Source organism: Calypte anna, chromosome 1 (genome assembly GCF_003957555.1).
Source record: "Calypte anna isolate BGI_N300 chromosome 1, bCalAnn1_v1.p, whole genome shotgun sequence".
In the NCBI taxonomy this organism is placed as follows: domain Eukaryota; kingdom Metazoa; phylum Chordata; class Aves; order Apodiformes; family Trochilidae; genus Calypte; species Calypte anna.
The window spans coordinates 55,056,034-55,075,477 of record NC_044244.1 but is presented as its reverse complement, the minus strand read 5'-3'; the positions used below and the strand labels follow the sequence as shown (position 1 = coordinate 55,075,477).

Sequence of the window (19,444 nt, the reverse complement as noted above, 5' to 3'; positions counted from 1 at the left end):
GCAAAATAGTTCTGGTGATGACTTGTGTACAACCAAAACATTTTGCTCATCTTTATTGTTGGTTTAGTAAAGTAACAGAGATGCTGCTCATTTCTTTTCTGTTGTTTGCAGAGATGTCAAGAGTGAAGTTACTTCAGTGAGACTCTACCACCAGTGGCTGTGGTTTTGAGGAAGTTAGCTCTTTCTCTTTGCTTGGCAAAACACTTTACTGACCCAAGTTCTTCTGTACCATCCTAAGCCTTTCAGAGTCTGGAAAAGAAGAGATTTAAATTTCCATGATGCCTTTAATTTTCAGTTACTAGGAACAATAGTATTCTTCAGTGTTTCATGCTGCAAAGTTACTGGTGCTTGATTAACTCTACTACAGCAAAACTATTCAAGCAGAAACTCTTTCTGCTGCCACCAGAAACATGAAGCTACAGCCTTATATTCTAAGAGCACCTCATGTAAAGAAAGTATGGGTCTGTGAATGCCTACATGGGGAGGGTGAGCAGTTACACTTTCACCCATGCACTGAACATGGATAGTACTTGTTCAGTGGGTCAGGAACACTGAGTCCTTATATCCCCAAACCTCTCTGAGACTCATACAGTGTTGGTCCAGTGGGCTGCATCGATGCTCCTGCAATAGTGCAGTAACACCTGACTAGAACTTCATGCTCTGAGGACAGATCTCTTCCTCCCTCCTCTGACACCTGCATTACATCCTTCTGCACTAATCCACAGCTAAGATGCTGAAGCTGAGGCTGATAAAAAGCCTGGAAAAAGCCTCTTTAGACATATCTCTGTGGAAACAAAGCACTGCTTTGCATTTTCCATGTAGGAGCTGAGTTCACAGAGGAACTAATTATTTTGGAGGAGTTCAGGAATAATTATCCTTCATATGCACCTCTTTGAAGAGAGGAGGGTGGAGCAGAAGGGCTTTAGTCAAGCACAAAGCCAGGTGGAGGAAGCAGAGGAAGTATTTTGCTTAGGTAAGTATTTTTTATTTTTGTGAAGCATTTCATGAGGTATTTGGTATTCCTCTGATGCTGGGAGGGGTTGGGCTTCTAAACTGACATTTGAAGTACCTGGGCCTCCCCTCTCTCTTGGCCATCCAACACTTCCTCATCTAACCAAAGTCTCTGTTCATCTCAAAGACACTCAGAGATCCGTGTGAAGAGGTCCCAAAGGAGGGCCAAGTGCCAGAAATCCTATTTTTCCTCAGCTAGCCATGTAGAAAGCCATGCCCTTAAACCATCATGACTTCAACATTATTCCCTGTGTTGTGTGAGCAGGTAGCTCCACTCACTCAGGTAATAGCTGGCAGAAAGTGTGCAATGCAAAAGCTGCTTAATTGGGAATTAGGAAACATTTATTTACTGAAAAGAGAGGTCAGGCCTTGGAACAGCCTGCCTAGAGAAATGGTGAAGGTGTAGGTGGTTTGAACACTGGAGGTGTTCAAAAAAGGTGCTGATGTGGCACTACAGGACACGGTTTAGTTGGAATAGTGGCACTGGGTTAACCGTTGCACTTGATGACGCTGGAGGACTTTTCCAACCTACGATTCCAAACTAAGATCCTTCGGATTAGCATGGTAGCCTCATTCCGCGGTGCCCCTCACAGAAAGGTCGCCGCTCCTTGTTTTAGAGAACTGCAACCTCCTCCTGCGACCGCAGGGCCAGGGCGCCCCTCAGGCGCATCCACCCAGCCCAACCTCCCCGCCGAGGCTCTCTCCAGCCCAACCCAGTGCCGCAAGCCTGCACCCCGCAGCATCTCAGTCAGCACCGCCCACCCTCTCCCGTTCTCCTCTCTCCTACCACTACCTAGCATCTTCCTCCCCCTCTGTGCCCAGGCCCCGCTCAGCCCACCCCCACACGGGTTCTTCGGGGGCCGTGTCTACATGTCAGGGCCTGCCCCGCTCTCAGGGGGAGGAAGGTGCCCGCAGGGACCATGAGAGTCGGGCGGGGGGAGCCGCCTAGGCCCTCGGGGGCGGCCCGGTCCATCTGCGGGAGGTCAGCGGGGTCTTGTGACGCCGCAAACGGAGGCCGGGGGCAAGGGACGCCGCAGAAGCCCCCAGCAGCCCCAGGGCGGGGAGAGGGCGGGTGCGGTGGCGGCTGTGCGCCCCCCGGCCGCCGAGGGGGCCGCGCCGCGCCGGGCGCTGGGGCGGGGTCTCCGGGCGTCGACGGGGCGGGCGCCACGTCGGCAGCGGGGGAAAGCGCAGGAGTGAAGTGTGCGGCGGAGCGCAGCCGAGACGAGCCGCGTCGGGCGGGCGGTGAGTGAGGGCTGAGCGGCCGCTGGCCCGGCCCGGCCGTGCCCCACCCCGCCGTTAGGCGGGCAGCCGCCCGAGCGCCATTCTTGCTTCCCGTCTTTTCCTTCCCGCGGAGAAGAGGGAACTTCGAGGGGGGAGGAGGCGGGACGGGACCCGGCGGAGCTGCCGGAGGGAGAGGCGGGCCCGGAGAAGCGGGGCATCTGCTGCCGCCACCTGCCCCCGGCGCCTCCCGCCGCGCCGGCGGCCCCGAGGCGGGCGCAGCTCGGCCGCCTTTGTGCTTCCTGCCACGGCTCCGGGGGGCGTGAGGGAGGGAAGGCCTGGCCGGCTGTAGCGGCTCCACCGCGGCCTTGGCTGCCACGTCAGTGCCGCCGCCCTGAGCCGAGGTGGCTGGCGGTGCCCGCGGCCGGCCCGGCAGGGGAGGCGGGCGGCGGTTGCTGCCGGGCCGCCTCCCGAGCTCCGCCAGGGATGCAGGTAGCTGCGAGGGGCGGAGGTGGCGGGGGCTGCGGGGGCTCGGGCCGCCCTACAAGGGCGGTGCGGGGCCTCGACGGGCCGGAGTCGGCGCCTCCAGGGATGCGGGAGCCGGCTCGGGGGCGGCTGCGCGTCCCTGCGGCTCTGCCGGGCTCCTCGCGTCCATGGCGGAGCGGCTCCCGCCTCCCCGGGAGAGCGGCTGAGGATGCTGTGCTCGGCTTGGCCTCGCTCCCGACTGGCCTTGTGCTCCCCCGTTAACTTCTCCCTGCTAGGAGAAGCTTTGTTTCGGGTTTTCTTTGCATCTTATTCAACTTCGCTGTGTTCAGATGCTTCCTGTAGTACCTTGCGCCTTATTTCATCCATTTCTCTCAAGTCCTGCTTGATGGAGCAGAATCTGGAAGAGTTTGTAGCAAACTGTTTAGAAACAGCTTAGCTTTCTGCATTCACCTTGCCAGAGCGTTTCAGTGGTATGGCCTGAAAATAAAGACAAGTTATTTTAAACGTGCAGCTGGTTTTAGTCATTGTGTGACGCTCATGGACAGACTCTGTGGATGCGATTAGTGCTTCCTTCTGCTCATTTAACCAGGCTGGAAACGAGAACTCTGAATCAGAATGTGACTTCATAACGAAGATAAATACCAAGTGCATGTATCCTGCTTCAGGGTGCCCAGAGCAGTGGTTCAGGCAGCATGTCTGTCATTGGGAGGGTCCATACAAGACAGTTTAATTTGGCACAAATACTGGTTGGTATGCACCTTATTTTTAAACTACTCTTTAAATACTGTCCAGGGTGGTTTTTTTGTTTGTTTGGGGTTTTTTTGGTTTTTTTTTGCAAAGCTTACTTTAAGCTGTGGTTAAACATTCAGTAGAGTTGCTGTTGCCTTCTTAGTACCACAATGGGCTGCATTGCAAAAGTGCAAACAGAAAGGTGATCCTTGGCGAGCAAGTGAACAGGTCTAAATGTCAGGAGCCAACAAACAGGTGGTGGACCCTAGGGAAAAGTTCATTGTTCCATTACCAAGGGTGGCAAGAAAGTTCAGCAGCTGCTTTATTGCTCTGGCTTTTAGGTCCTCTAGGGATTTGGTTTTGTAGGCCTCCTGGAAAAGGAGAGCAGTGGCAGGTGTGGAGCTTTGGCATCAGGAAAGCATTAGAAGATACAGAAAAGGCTCTGCTTTGTAAAGCTTGTGCTAGCAGGGGGCAAAGGCTGACAAGACTGGTGAAATGGAGCAAGTCCTTGGTGTTCATTAAGCTGTGCCTTGTGTGTTACTGGAATTTATGATTTGATTTCTAGAAACCAGTTTTAGAGGAGTGGGTTCCTACCGCCATTGATTTGGTATCTTGTGAATCCTTGGTGAGGAGAAAACGCGATTTCCAACATCAGGTGTTCCCTGAAGCCTGATCTATATTTTCATTGAGGGTAATGGACAAATGCTGTGTTCTTTTATAGGCACAGAATGATGCTATAGTGTCCTGGGCAGAGTTAAAGGTTAGGCTGGTGGGTTTTGGGTATTTTTGTTTGGTTGTTTTGTTGTTGGGGTTTTTTTTTTTTTTGTGTTGGTTGGTTGGTCTTTTTGGTTTTGGTTTTGTTTTTTTTTTTTGGGGGGGGGTTGTTTGTTCTTTGAGTTTTTCGTTTGGTTTTTTTTTTCAGGAGATGTCTCTTTATATTTTTATTTTGCCTTGAATTATGATGAATGTTTGGTTTTTTCATACAAATATGTTGCATTACCTTTCCATCTGTGTGTTTGAACCCTTCATGCTGTGAGCCTGGTGTTTTTAATCTTATGGCAGACTTGGTATCTTTGTCAGGAGGGGCTGTAGCCCACCCTAGTGTAGGTTTAAAAGTAAGCTGTGGTTCACACCTGGAAACTTCTGATTGGCTTGGTTTTGTCTTTCCCTCAAAAGCATGTTGTCTTTCCTCTTTAATGGGGGTGCTTGCTTGCAGGCCAGTCTTGCTTTGTATATAAATCTGAATTTTGAAACTTGGCTTTTAAACAGAGGACTTGTTGAAATGTCAGCTATGCTCTTGGTTTTTAGCTACATGCTTTCTACATGCCTGGATTTGTTGTTTGTTGATTTTTTTTTTTTACTGTAATGCAGTTACCATTGACTCTTCTTGCAGAAGCTCAGTCAACTGTCTCCTTTGTGTTAGCTGAAAATCACATTTCTGTGTCAGCTTTGCTCTGAGGGTTATGTCTGAGAGAACTAACAGCCCTGAATACCCACAGCATGTTAGAAGCCCTGATCCAAGGCATAAAGCAAGCCAATAGTCAGGGATTGATTGTGCAGCTTGATGCAGTACCCTGAAGAGCAGCCATGGGTGAGATTACCTTTTGGGCTCCATGCTTCCTTCCTTGTTTATTTTGGAGAGTAGAGCACTGTTACACGTTCCAAAATGTATTTATTAAAGTATCATCCCTAAAAAGAATTTTTTTCATGTGCGTGAAAAACATCAGGTTCATCTTGAAATGTGCTGCAGCCACTGAAAGAGAGGAGGGGGACTGTGCACATGGCAGGGGTTGTTCTGCTTTCCCTCAGTGCTGTAGCCAAACTTTGTAACTGCAAAGCTGGTGGGGTAGAGGGAAGGTAATTTTTTTGTGGTGGATTAAGGCGAGGCAATCAGTTTGTTTGCTCATGTGTCAGGTGAATAGTTCCAGTGATGTCTGCTGCTGCAGCCTTATGCTGCCAACTGAAATTGGCCCCATCCTTGGGCAGTTTCATTGCTGCCCACAAATATCTGAGTAGTGTCATTGAAACAAGCCAGTTTTTACTGGCTGCTGCTTGGGCCAGGTTTGCTTTGCTGAAACAGAAGGGCTTTTTGTCTGTAAACTCAGGAAGACATCATGAGCGTTGTCTGAAGCTCAGGAAGTCGCTCACATGTCTGTAATGGTTAGAGACCACTTCTCAATGGAAGGCTAAAATTTTACACAAATCGCTGTCCAAGAACTGCAGGCTCATTAAGGAGAGGTGATTTCTACAATTCGTAGTAATCCCCACGGCAGCATGTGGAGCAAGTACAATTAGTGGCCAAGAACATGGAAGCAGTCAATGTTTTGGTGAGAAATCTGGTCAAATTCTGTCGTCTTAAAGCCATGCAGAGTGTGGTTCTTCCCTGCCATGGGGTTATTCCTGCCTGTGGTAGGAATGTGACAGTAGCACTTTTCCTTAAGATGTCATCAGCCTTCTACTTTTCTCCTAGGTGTCTGCAGAATACTTTTAAATGGAAATAACTGATTAGACATCTTCACGAAGGGATATACGTGGTGAGAAAGTTTTATTTTAATCAGCATTGATGTGAATTTATGTGTGGCTGAACCATTACCTTCAATGGTTCCCAGACCTTGCATGTGTGGTCCTATACCAATGCTAATGTTATAAATAGCTCTTCAATTTAAATCCTCTTCTAAACCACTTCTTTCTTTAGAGCTTTGTAAAACTTTGAAGCTTCTTGCATATTTCATACTCTGACAATACTAGTGTGTCTTGTCTTCTTTAAATCCAATGGAAGGAGTGTCTTTCTTTTTCTAGTGTGAAGATTCGTACATATTTTAAGGTTTTGTTAAAAAATACCTTATCCCTTATGTCTCAAATTACTTCCTTCATAAGTGTACAAGGAAAAAAACCAAGTAGTTTACCTACCATGCCATTAGATCTGGGTTTGTTCCAACTTCTTAACAAAGGAAAATTTAAAGCTTATGTATTCATCTGCACAGATAAAGGATGACACTGGCAAGTCACTGATGCCACTACATGTCTGCTTCATGAATGTCCATACGAGTTCTGCCAGGACTCATAGGGAGCCTACCTCATTCCATGTGATTGTTTAATGCATGTGTTGCATGAAGGAGGAGGCTTTTCCCCAGTGGCACCAACACACTGTAAATTTGGCATCACAGGATAAAAATGCCTAAGAAAGATGTATTTGCTTGCATTCTTTTTCCTTTCCTTTTCCTTTCTCCTGCCCCCACCCTTCCCAGTCTTAGCATAGTCTGAAGAAGATTTTGAAAAACATGTCAGAAAAGTTCCAAAGTTGAAGCTTCTGACAAATCTTTGCCTTGTTGCATGCATTTGCAATACCAATAATAATTGTGACTAATGATTCCGTGCATAGGGGACTTTGAATCTGCAGCTTCCAATTTGAATTTCCACAATTGTTTAATTCATATTCTGTCTGAATAACCTATTTGCCTGCACAGGAGTCTTATGGTTCACTTACAGATTGGTGCCTTAGGTGTTAGCTGAGCTGTAATCTCTACTGGGTTTAATGAATTTTGTTTTCTTCTTTGTGGGAACACACTTTCTTCAGGGAGTGTGAAGAGGAACATCCCTCGAGATAACGCTGCAGGCTGGTGACCTGGGGATTCCTGCAAAGTGGGACATAAGAGCTTGGATCTTGTTAGACAGAAGAGGCATTGAACTGTGAGTACTTTAACCTTGATGGTACTACAAAAAAAAAAGTAGTGGGTGGCTTCTCCTTTTCTAATTCTAGTTTTTGAAGAAAAATAGTATATTCCTGCCCTCTTTGTCTGAAGACTCAATTAAGTCATCTACTACCAAGCAGCTATTCCAGGCCTTTGACCTTCAGTCAATAGAAATCCTCGCCTCAAGTCTCTAGAGGGGAGCCAGGTTTAAGACATGCTTCTGTATGCAGTGTTCCTTCCTCACTAGATATGCTACACCCTAGTTAATACACAGGATTTCAGATCACTTTTCAGAGGCTCTTAAGTCTCCTTATGTGTTGAATTGGCTACAAGGGTATGTGATGCAGGCTGTAACATAGGTATCTTAAAATTTCCTGCCTAAGTCCTTTGTTGGATCTCAGTCTTGATTCTCTGATTTACTGGAGACCTTCTACAGGAAAACCAAAGGACCTGAACTGTGCTTTGTGAGCTCTTGTGTGTTGAGTTCTGTTTTCAGTCAAGCTGTGAGCATTTTCTAACAGTGATGTGATTCTGTTTTCATTTGCACAGATCTAGTAGAACAGTGGGTAAAACATAGCACAAGCTGGTTGGGCATATTTTTGCGTTATCTCTGGGATGCTTCCTGGCACCTGTAGAAAATACAGTAGAGTCATACAGTAGTTTTCAGCTTTGTGATTTGCAGACCCCTGTAGGCTTCTATCTGTGTAGAACAAACTTAGTCCTACAAACAGAGACTTCGGAGCCCCCAGCACCAGCAAGATATAGACCTGTTAGAGAGGGTCCAGAGAAGGACTGCAAAGATGATCAAAGGGCTGAAACACCTCTGCTTTGAAGACAGGCTGAGACTTGGGGCTATTCAGCCTGGAGAAGGCTTGAGGAAGACCTTGTAGCAGCCTTCTAGTACATGAAGGGGACCTCCAGGAAAGCTGGGCTGGGGTTTTTTGCCAGAGAGGGTAGTGACAGGATAATGTTAGGACAGGGTAAGGGTTTTAAACTAAAAGAGGGTAGTTTTAGTTGAGATATTAGGAAAAAACCTCTTCACCATGAGCGTAGTAATACGCTGGAGTAGGTTGCCTAGGGGGGTTGTTCGTGCCCCATGCCTAGAAGTGTTTAAGGCCAGGGTGGATGAAGCCTTGTGCAGCCTGGTCTAGTGAGAGATGCTCCTGCCCATGCAGGGGGGGTTGTGTCTTGGTGATCTTTAAGGTTTATTCCAACCCTGACCATTCTGGTTCTCTGACTTCTTCCCCTTAGTTGCTCTTCCCAGGCCCTTGCGGTTACTTCAGACTTCTGGGACCTGATAGCAGCAGGTTACTGATGCCTGAGCTGTGGAAGATAGACCACAGTGCTCTGTGTAGTTATAGGAGAGTGCCATATTTCTGTGATTTAGGAAGACTTGCAATTGTGTTAAATCATTACATGTGAGTGATAAATTGTGTAATATTCCTTCCCAGCTTTTAAAAAGTTGCTTGAGGTTAAGGTTTACATAACCTTGAGGTTCCAGGGAAGGCAGCAGGGGAGGGAATGCCTAATGTTACTACTTTTCTTTTTTATGTAGTTCTGGTGATTTTATACTTTGTGTTTTGTTGGTTTGGTTTTTTTTTAAATACTTCATCACTAAAATAGAAACCCTTTAATGAAACTCCCCTGCCAATACATTGCTTTTCTTACTTAGCTTTGTAGAAACTGCAAACAAATAAGACAGTGTCCTAAACTAGATGGCAGAGTTATGAAATTGTCTTTTACTTGTGTTTGCCAGTATTACTTTGACTCCTTCAATTAGACAGGTCTTGTCTTAAATACTTCTATGTTGCCTCTCTACTTGACTGGGGCTGTACCTGCTGTCAGTCCTGATGTGTCCAATAGCTTCTTAATAGCAGAAAATACTAAAATTTGTGTGGAGCATTGTGACACTTTCTAGCATCCTGCCATGTTCAAAACTGATAACTTACTTCAACTCTCCCCTAAATATGTTGAAAATCCCTGGCAATGTTTTGTCTTTCCTTGTAACATTAAATGACTTTCTGAGCCTGTTATGAGGAATTGTTGACAGAAAACTTTTTTGGGAGCTCAAACAAGCAATTTTATCTGTGTTTCATTTAAGAGTTACATGCTGGATAGATACAAATATATTAGCAGAGGTAGCACTTCATAAAAACTCATTTACCTCTGGCTTAACTAATTTGTGTCTCACTTGGGTCTGCTTTAAAACTGTTTTGGTTACTTTTTAAATTTTTTTATTCCTTTGTTTGCTGTAACATTTGCTAGGTTGTAACTTTTACTCAACTCTTTTAAGACCTTCCCTAGTGCAGTGAATAAACTCCTTCCAAATTCCTGGTAATCATCTTAATGATCAAAATGGCCACATGTTAAATAAAAATACAGTTGCTTCATCATTTTACAGATGCTTTGATAAAATAATGTAAGCCCTGTCAGTTTCTTACAGCATCTGCCTTATCTGATAGTGCTTGATATTTTTGCTTCAAGTTGTGAAAAAAGTAGTAACTTATATGTAACTTCACAGTGAGGATGAAATTCTTGTTACTTCCATCTTGAATTGGATGAATGCAGAGACGTTGGGTAGTACCTGAATTCAAAACTTTCTCAAAACCTAATTCCCTAGGTTGTCCCTGTGATCCACTGGGTCCTTTCCCCTGTCCTTTCCCCTGTCCTTTCCCCTGTCCTTTCCCCTGTCCTTTCCCCTGTCCTTTCCCCTGTCCTTTCCCCTGTCCTTTCCCCTGTCCTTTCCCCTGTCCTTTCCCCTGTCCTTTCCCCTGTCCTTTCCCCTGTCCTTTCCTCTGTCCTTTCCCCTTCTTTTTTTTTTCCAGTTACTGATGTGTGATTAAATAAAATAATCTATAATTGTTTTTTTTAATTGCCTCTTAGCCCTCTTGTATTTAGTCATCTATATTGATGTGTTGCTACTCACTTTCCTACTACTTACCTTCCACATCCATATTTCTGGCTCTGTTCAGCATTGCCATAAAATCCTGATTCTAGTGTTTTTTGCTTGCTTTCCTGTTCAGCTTCTTGTATAAAGATACCTATGCTTTGTGAGTCATGAGCTGGTACCCTTAGTATTCATAATGAGGACTCTTTAATATTCAATTTAGGTTTGCTTCTCATCCAGAGATCTATCATTTAGTGTGTGGGTGCTGTTCTTTACTGTGATATTTGACTTCATAATTATACTGTGAGGGTTTTAGATATTGTTTTCCAGGTGAGTCTTCCCATCCTCAAGTTCAGCTTCTGCCCCCTCATGCCTTCTTCAGATCCCAGTCACTGCTTTCTCACCCAGAACAGCAGTAGAGAGATCTGGGCTCATGGCAAGAGAGGCTGGGATGACTTTTGTGGTGGTCATCAGGTCCTTGAAGAAAGCAAATTTCTTAGTTCAAGACTTATGCAGGGGGGAGGGTACTAAGATGTCATTAGTAGGAAAACAAAAGGATGCTGAGTGGTATAATGCAACTTTTTTCTTTCTCCTTTTCCTGATCTTGGTGTCTGCAGAGGAGAGAAAGCAGGATTGGCAGGAGGGCTCAGGGAAGGAGGCAGAGCATAACACCAAAGCACACTTTGAGGATGAAAAGCAGGAGGGAAAGCTGTACTTAGATACTGCTTTCTTCCCTTCTGAAGGGAATATGCAGTAAGCAGAGAAGCTAGTTTGAGCTTTCTGCTGTGCTTCCCCTCGCTGTCAGGGGCTGCTGCTTTAGAATTAGTCTCTGAAATGGCTTTTGGTGTAAAGAAATGTTCTTTCTGAAAAGCTTCAATTGGAAAGTTTGTGTAGAGTTAAAACAGTCTAGTGCTGCTACCCCCACATGGTGTTGCAGTACCACTACAGGTACATTACAATTCTTGCACCTTGTTTTTGTGGCATTTATTCAAATTCTGCTGCAAGGACTTGTTTATTTAAACTGCTGCTTTCCAGGTACTATCAGATCTTGCAGGCATGCTGCTGCTGTTTTTTAGTGTGCACCTCTGTGGTCACTTGGCTTTACTTTTTTAGTACATAAACATGAGCTGCTGTATGGTGATGGCTGTTGTGTTTTCATACTGGTTTTCTTCCCGGTTGCTTTTTAGATTTGAGATGCAATTGAGGTGGGGTGGCAGCTTCCACCACACCTGCTGGCCTGGCAAAGGGTTCCTTTTTCAAGTATTGAGTCTGGCTGAAGAAAGCAAAGGCACAGAGTGATAATAAAAAGAGCAGTAGTTTGGCAGGAGCTGCTAGCTTATCTAGTAATGAAAAAGAAGTTCCTCCTCCATGGAACTCTAACTCCAAGAATTTTGGATTCATGCATTACATTTATCTTTTGCCAGAAAAGTTGTATAGCATGTGCAAATTTCTTTTTTAGGCAATAATGAATCAAATGGACAAAAATCAACAGGAAGTCCCATCATACCTTCATGATGAACCACCAGAAGGTATGTATTGTTTTTTGTAATATTAAGTAAATTAACATAAATTAATCAGTAGTTCAGTTCTTTCCAAAGAAAAAAAAAATGGATCTGCAAGCTGAACACCTTGATTTTCATTTAAATAACTGTAAGTAAGCCAGCCCTGTGATGGGATGGATCTGGATTATTGTTCACTTTTGAATTATCCTGATTACAATAAGGCCACTGAATATAAATCTGTAATCAACAATACTGATAAATTATAGAGAAGAGAGGCAGATATTGAAGGACATAATTTGCAAATCTGTTTCCAGAGATGTGAACTGGTCCAATAGGCATTAATTTCTGCTGTTCATTATGTGAGATGGAAAGAGTCCATCTTCACTTTCACACACCTTGCAAGTTCATAGTGCTTTTGACTTCTAAACAAGATGTGTATAAAAATATGTGGAACTTTATTACTACTTTTGGAGATCCTTTTCCCTCATACAATTTACTGTGCTTCTAACTTTTGGCTTAATCTCATCTTTTCCTAAAACCAAACACTTCATTGATGCAGTGCCATCTTGCTCTCCTGAACCAAATGAATCTTAAATTGGTTATTAGATCTGCAGAGGAAAGGCACGTGAGCAGAGTTCCCTTCCAGGCTGTGGAACGGGAGAAGAGTCCTGTTTGCAAAATGGGACTGGAAACATAACAGACCAAAAGCCCTTCTTGGCACACAGGTTGTCTGTGTTCTGTTTTCTGTTGCTTCGGATATAGAGGTTGGCAGTCCTGATTCCTCTCAGTTCATTGCTCTTCAGTTTGTAATAGCATTTTAAAGCTCTGTTTGTTTGCTGGTTCGTCTTTTTTTTTTTTTCCCCTCATCTTGTATAGGTTTTATAACTGAACAATTTACTTCATTTGAACAACAGTATTATTCACTAACTCTGGCAGGAGGAGTTGAAGTGAAATAGCTCATTCGAAGCAGCTATTAGGCACCAAACATGAGTAGAAATGAGAAATAGATTTTTGTGGCACAGAGGTTGCTAAGCTCTACTATACTTGAACTTGTCACAGTAGTATTATGGTGTGAGGACAAAAATCTTTCTTTTTAGTCTCTTCTGGGGTTGTCAAGATCCAAGAAGCATTTCTGAAAGCAAATGCCAGGTTGGAAAGTATGCCCTAATGTGTGTTATTTCCAAGTCTAATTTTTAAGGCTTTCCCCTCCTTCCCCCTTGAAATTGAATTGTGTTTCATACATACAGGACCTCATACACTGAACCTGAACAATGGTCTGACTAGTAAATTACAGCACGTCCTTTCTTGAGGAAGGCAGTGAAACAAGTGGGCATTTCTGAACTTCCTAGAATGTTCAGTTGGTTGTTTAGATTGAAGGTGTAAGAGCAGACCCTGATTGTCACAAGGTTTTGCAAGATTTAATTTGAAATTTGTGAGCAATTAAGACTTTCTTCTGCACGCTTTCTTCGTTCAGTATGACAACAACCAGTTTGAATGTGAAGTCTAAACAGATGGAGAAAGTTGGTGTAGTTTGAGGGAGTAGAAATAATGATTCTGTTTCATGTGCACTCTTCAATCATGAGTTTAAAGTGCCGGAATATCCGTGAAGATAACAATTTTAAATGTCATGCAAGGCCTTCATATGCCATATGCTTACACCCTTCTACAAAGATGGCCAAATATGGATGGAAGGCTACCAGTCTAACTTTGGCAAGAAGGTCAGCTCTCTGAAGAGGCTGCCTGAAAGAGTCCTTAGAGGAAAGGCTTAACTCCAAAACCAATTTGCTGTTTTTCATAAAGATGTAAATAGTTCCAATTCGTCCAAATAGCACCTGACAAGTTGGATGAAAGAAATAATATTTTAAAGACATATATATGTAGAAGAAGCTTTTGTGCTCATGCTTTCTACGACTAGTGCTATTCTAATGCTTTATTTTCTGCTTTGCAAGAGGCACCAAGCTTTGCAACCTAACACTCATTGAAACTGTTTTTCACTGTTGGACTCCTTTCAGCAGGAAGCTGGCTGCAAGGTAGCATGGTAGAGCCAACCCCTCAACAGGGAACTTGAGTCATTTTCTCCCTGGATTTAGCAATGATCTGTTTTACTTTTTTCTCATACTGATTAGAAATGAGGAGACCAGGAATGTGTATCCTAGAATCAAAATCAGCCAGCAAAATCAGCAGCAATGAAAAGTCTTTGCAGCTGCAGGCATTTACTAAATCTAATGGATAGTGCTAGTGGGAATGAAATGGGAATGTGTTAACCATCACTGGAAGTTATTAATACACCAAGTCACAGTCAGTATTTACACTTGTGAAATAGACTGTATGTTGTCAAATGATTGGCTACCTGAAGTAATGTGTGGAGATGCATGTCAAGATTACTTTTGTTTGTTTGTATTTTGTGTTTTTGTAACATTAGCTGTGATGAGTCCTTTCTTGCTCATGATTAACTGAAATCTGCTCTTAAAATTCAGTGCAATAAAACTTTACTCCAGTCCATCCTGATGTCAGATATTGAGTTAGGTGGAAGTGAAGCACTTTCTGACCAAATTTTTGACAAGGTGTGTAAGTCTGGTCACAAGAATCCTCTAATGAAAAATACCTAGACAGTGGATTTTATACCAGGCTCAGTATCACTCTGTTATTCTTTGATGGCTTTCTGTATGAAAATAGAAATTCTGATCTCTGTGTGCCTGTGTTGGAAATGTATTTTTCTAGATATATTGAGGTTGAAAACTGCTGGTCTAGAATGAACCAGTGAGGGTATTACTTGGCTTTAAGTAAAAGGCTGTCATTTTTGTTTCTAGTTTCCACGACTCTTTCTGTTATCTCTTATCAGTTCCTTAAGAGGCATTAATATGAGCTGGAAGCAGCTTTAGTATTTTTTTGTTCCATTGAGGTAATTGGCTCATCTTTAAGGTTTTTGTTTCTTTTTGCCAAACTTCTAAGAAATTCCATCACTTAGATGGCTTCTTTTGTTTGAATTATTCTGGGCACATATGTAGGCACTCTGAACTTCACAATTCTGAAACTAATTCTGAGTCCTGGGTCACTCCTGGTGTTACCACAAACTCATTGGAGGTAGATGGGAAGGTGTTTTGTTTCCACTGTTTAGGAAGATGAGTGCTGGGAGGTGACTCTTGACAGCTCACACTGGGGACAGTTTCCAGGAGTCAGGGCACTGGAGGCAGAGACCTGTTCTGCTCATTCTCTTCAGGCAAGTCACAGTGCAGAATGAACACACTGATAGGGGCTGGTAATAGGTCTCTGGTGGATCTAACTCTGCTTTTTTTTCTGCCTCTCTAAATTTGTTGTCCTCTTCAAAGAATGTTCTTTCTACTGCTGACTCTCCCACCTTTTTATTGTATACTTGCTTTTTCCCTAGCTCTACCCACCATGGTTCTACTTGCTCTTGGTTCCCTCTGTTCTTTTCCCTCAGAAAAGGACACGGATCTGTTAAATCCCATGTATTACCTTCAGGTAGCTAGAAAACAAACAAAAAGCCACGTGGAACTCTTCTAGTCTGTTAACTGGCTGGCTAGTGCCTTGGTGTTCTCTGAAACTTTCTTTAAGAAGTGTTTGGGGTTGAAAAGGAATTGTTAAACAGGAGCTGAAAAAATGCTTACCTGTACAATATGGTTGTTAAGACCAGATTTACCAACATTAACACTGAAAATATCTTGCAGACAAACATGTCTCAGGGCTAAGCATGTTTATAGGTGCAGTGGGTGATATTTTCTTTTGTGTTTTAAATACATACTGTTATGATACAGCTAAGAACTGGCATCAGTTTTGTCCTCCTAGCCCTCCATGAGTTAACTTTATATATTAAGAGGGGAACAGCAGTTTTTTTTTAACCCCCCTTCCATGTTAAATAAAGCCCAGAAATGAGACTAACTTGGCCATGACACTTTCCAGAGCCTGGGAAGGTGGTGCTGCATACAGGACAAAAGGTTATCACGTAAGACCATCTGGGATCTACATGCCTGGTACTTGTAGGTGTAGACTTGTGTTTCAGAAAGCAGTGTTGAGGTGTCTCACTGTAGCAAAATGTCATTTCTTATTTGGAGCAATGGTATTCTGTGAGCATCCAAGAAAAGTAGCCTGCAAGGTAAGTATAAGGGGTGTTAAGTTAGAAAAGCTAGTACTTAAAAACAAGTTTCCTTTTGAAAATGCTTTAATCACAGCTTGTTTTTCCCTCCCTTAGGTTCAATGAAAGACCACCCACAGCAGCAGCCTGGCATGCTTTCTCGGGTGACTGGTGGCCTCTTCAGTGTCACAAAGGGAGCTGTTGGTGCCACGATTGGGGGTGTTGCTTGGATTGGAGGGAAGAGCTTGGAAATTACCAAAACAGCAGTCACATCTGTGCCTTCAGTGGGCGTGGGGCTAGTCAAAGGAAGTGTTTCTGCAGTGGCTGGAGGTGTTACAGCTGTAGGATCTGCTGTTGCAAATAAAGTGCCTTTAACGGGAAAGAAAAAGGATAAATCTGACTAAAACCAAAACTGAGACATACTTGATTCTCTGCAACATTACATCAGTGGCATTAAAATCTTCTGAGATTTGGACCATGAGAAGCCATGTGTCTTAGACACTTTATCTTCTAAAGAGCTGTGCAAGTAACTCAGTTTCATCTGGAAAGGACCGAAGAAGCTTGGCTAGCACAGAGTATGAAGATTTATTAGAGCATAGATTGAAGCTTTTTATCTGGTGAAATGTTACACTTGATAAGTATAGAAGTGAGTAAGTATATCTGAAAGGGTAATACATATCTGAATATTAATTTACTGTAAGTCTTTTTGCCATTTTGGACTAAAAATGTGAACGTAGGAACTTGGTAGTCTCTGCTGTACCATCGGTATGATGAGATGCCATTTACTATTCTCAGTGGTTTCCACATCTTCCTGCTAAGGATCCTTCAGCTGCATAGTAATGGCAATGTACCCAAATAGTTTTGGTTATAAAACTGTACTTAGAGGCAAGCTGTAAACTATTGGTGACTGCAGCCTGTGTGGATTGGAGCAAATAGAACAGGAGGCGTGTGGGAATTGGAAATGAGAGTTGGATATGGAAGTGATGAAATTTGACAACATGGCAGAAGGGGGATCATAAAGAGTAAACTAACAATGCCTTACTAGAAAAAAAAATCTTTTTACTAGGGGAAGCTGTGTAAAGAACTGTCTTGGCATCTTGGTACAGTTCACAGAATGAACTTCAGATGCTTTTTATGAATCCTGGTATCTGAAACCTTGTCAGTTTTTACTGAAAACAAGATTGCTCCATCTCAGGTGTATTTAATGATATGCATCTATCTCCTGCAAGTGAAAACTTGCTTCTAATAAACTTCTTATAGACACTAGAAAAAAATGTGGGCTTAATGGAAACTGGGCCAATGTTTGTGGTCATACAGCAGCACAACTGTCTGACTGGAAAGAAATTCCTTCATGTAGTTGGAAACCACTGAAGTACTTCCCAAGCTGTTGTCTGAGCTCCATGATGTGCCAGGTTAGCTTCTTGCTCCATTTAAGGAAATGCAAGCAGTTTTTCACTACATCTTTCTCTAATACTTTGTATTTGGTTTTTGAGTAAAATGCAGTACTTTTGATTAAAAGAAACCAAAAAAGTTAGCTGAGGCCTTAAAAAAAACCAACCAACCAAACAACAGAAACATCATGTATGTGTCCAAGTGAATTGTAATACTGACAGATTCCAAATGTTGACGCAGTTCAGATGGGAACACCTGTAGGTCCTCTGCAGTGCATGAGGCAAAATGCACTTCTAAGACACAGCTTGAGGTTGCCTTAAAATAGAAGCTGTTGGCAATCTTTGTGTACTGACTTTGCAAGTAAGTAACTTCTTTGGAAAACCATAGAAGAAGGCTGTGAATGTTGTGTATGCAGTATTTTCTAAAAGCTTGTGCTCCTACAGAGAACTTTCCAGCACATGAGCTTACTTTTCCAGTGGCTGTGGTTGTACAGGAAAGATAGATAGGGAGACTTCTTAGAAATTTAAAAAATTAAAACATATCACTTGTCTAAAACTTAGTTCTATATTCATGGGTGTTGAAAGCATACTATGTGTAAATTATGGTACAGTAGTTACCTTCATCTCTCTGTGAGCCATTGGTACTTCAACTTCACTCTGGAACAGCTTTATTTGTTGTAATTGTTATATATGTTGGTAGCATGGTATTTGTGAGCACGGGTATTTTGGATGCTGGGGAGAGCAAAGAGCCAACAAAAGGAATTACCTGCTGCTTTTGGTAGATGTACCAACAACTTAGCTCTGTTCTGCTACAAGAATGCAACGAGGTAAGTTTATGCAACACAAGGAATATTTCAGTGGCTTTCTATAGGGGGATGCTATTCACATAGCATACAAGGTAATTTAAGATTATCAGTTAGCTCTAGAAACAAGGTAGGCTGGGTACCAGAGGAAATCTACCTGCAGCAAATAATTTAGTGTTGTCTGCTCCCCTGCACATCCCAGTGTTGACATATCCCCAGAGTGCTGCCACCCAACTCTACAAGTTGGTCTGGTGGGAGCATAGTGATATTTGTGACACTCAACCAAATCCTTCCTACTTACTTTCTGAAAACACAAATGTTGTACTGGTCATACCCCTTTTTTATGACGTTGTCTTATTTTTATACTATGAAACTTGCTACAAGATAAGTGTGGTCTAAGATAAGCAATGTTAGATCTTTAAAGAGCTGCCAACACTTCATTATGTTTTGTTCCTTACCCGTCCTGTAGTTTATTCTGAGTCTTGTAACTGAAACATTTCAACATGGCATATGGTTTTGGTTTTAGTTTTTTAAAAGCGCTTTGTCTTATATCCTGCATATTTTCCATTCACTTATGAAAGTTGCTTCATCTTAAACTTGTTCTGATTCTGTCCTGACACTTGTGAAACATTAAATTCTTGCTGTTTCATACATTTGAGAGTTTTGTTAATTTTTGGAGAGATGCGTAGTTAGGTATAAATCTTCACACAGTACCAGGCCCCAAAGTGTCTTTTATCTGCATCTAAATAGTACCAACCAGCTCTTAAGAAAATTTATAACTTCACTGTGTTGTTGGCTGTCCATAGACACAATCCCCTGTACTTACTTTTTTTTTTTTTTTTTTCCCTGGGAACTAAAGCTTGGGGATACCCACTTCTGCGATGGCAGTGAGCTGAATGAAAAATAGAACTGAAATTTTCAAGGGTTTTTGGGTTGTTCTTGTGTTTTGGGGTTGGTTTTGTGTTGATTTTACTTTCTTTTTCCCAGCCCCCGTTTTGGAAGGGGAAATGTTTATGCAGACTTAACCTCTGTGCCTGACTGCTCACTGTGTAACAAGAGGCTGGACTGCAGGCTTTGATGTGCCAGACTTACACAGCACAAAATGTTTCAGGTTCACTGTGAGTACCAGCAAAAGACAAGGAAGTGGATTTTGGCAATAAAACGGTGTGGTAATTGAGAGCTTCCCTGAGGTTATGGTATAAATAAATCCTGTGAAGAAGAGACAAAACAGTTCCAGGTGTAGAGTTAGGAATGAAGGATTGAGCGTATTTTGGACTGCTTGTCAACAAAAAAGAGTTTTTCATGTTTATGCTTTCCTTTTGAAAGAGGAGAAACTGAAACAATGAGTGGCAAAGGAGTCGGTGATAACTTGAGCTGCAGCTCAGTTAAGGAAATGTGTCACTTTCCTGTTTTATTTGTTGCCATTGGGAATGTTGTAAGTGACCGGAATAAGCTGTTTCAGGAACACCGAGCACATGCCTGCAGAAATGCTGAAACTACATTGTCAGGGAAAATGTTTTATGTCTTGTTTTCCTTTTCATTTTAAACCACGGATCGGTTCTGTGGTTCAGTGTGAGAGATTGTATTAGGAATTGCTTCAGAGAGCTGAAATGCCCCCTTGTGTCTGAGGGG

At 42.9% G+C, this 19,444-nt stretch overlaps 1 protein-coding gene across 3 annotated transcripts; it reads left to right on the top strand.

The window, feature by feature from the left end:
- Positions 1–2,181: 2,181 nt before the first annotated feature.
- Positions 2,182–18,662, top strand: TMEM263 (transmembrane protein 263). 3 transcript variants are annotated; one of them, XM_030469457.1, is made up of 5 exons: positions 2,182–2,253; positions 5,915–5,978; positions 7,022–7,134; positions 11,483–11,552; positions 15,736–18,662. In XM_030469457.1, exons 4-5 carry the CDS (start codon positions 11,489–11,491, stop codon positions 16,020–16,022), a joined length of 351 nt encoding a protein of 116 aa, XP_030325317.1. In that variant the 5' UTR covers positions 2,182–2,253; positions 5,915–5,978; positions 7,022–7,134; positions 11,483–11,488; the 3' UTR covers positions 16,023–18,662. The 3 variants fall into 3 exon arrangements, with proteins under 3 accessions (XP_030325317.1, XP_030325318.1, XP_030325319.1); XM_030469458.1 differs by lacking the exon at positions 2,182–2,253 and adding an exon at positions 2,516–2,721; XM_030469459.1 differs by lacking the exon at positions 2,182–2,253 and adding an exon at positions 4,952–5,035.
- The last annotated feature ends 782 nt before the right edge of the window (positions 18,663–19,444 follow it).

Bases quoted from the DNA above. Each gene is read 5' to 3' on its own strand.
- TMEM263 (XM_030469457.1), top strand. From the start codon at position 11,489: ATGAATCAAATGGACAAAAATCAACAGGAAGTCCCATCATACCTTCAT. The intron at 11,553-15,735 runs GTATGTATTGTT...TCCCTCCCTTAG, and splicing joins TCATGATGAACCACCAGAAG to GTTCAATGAAAGACCACCCA.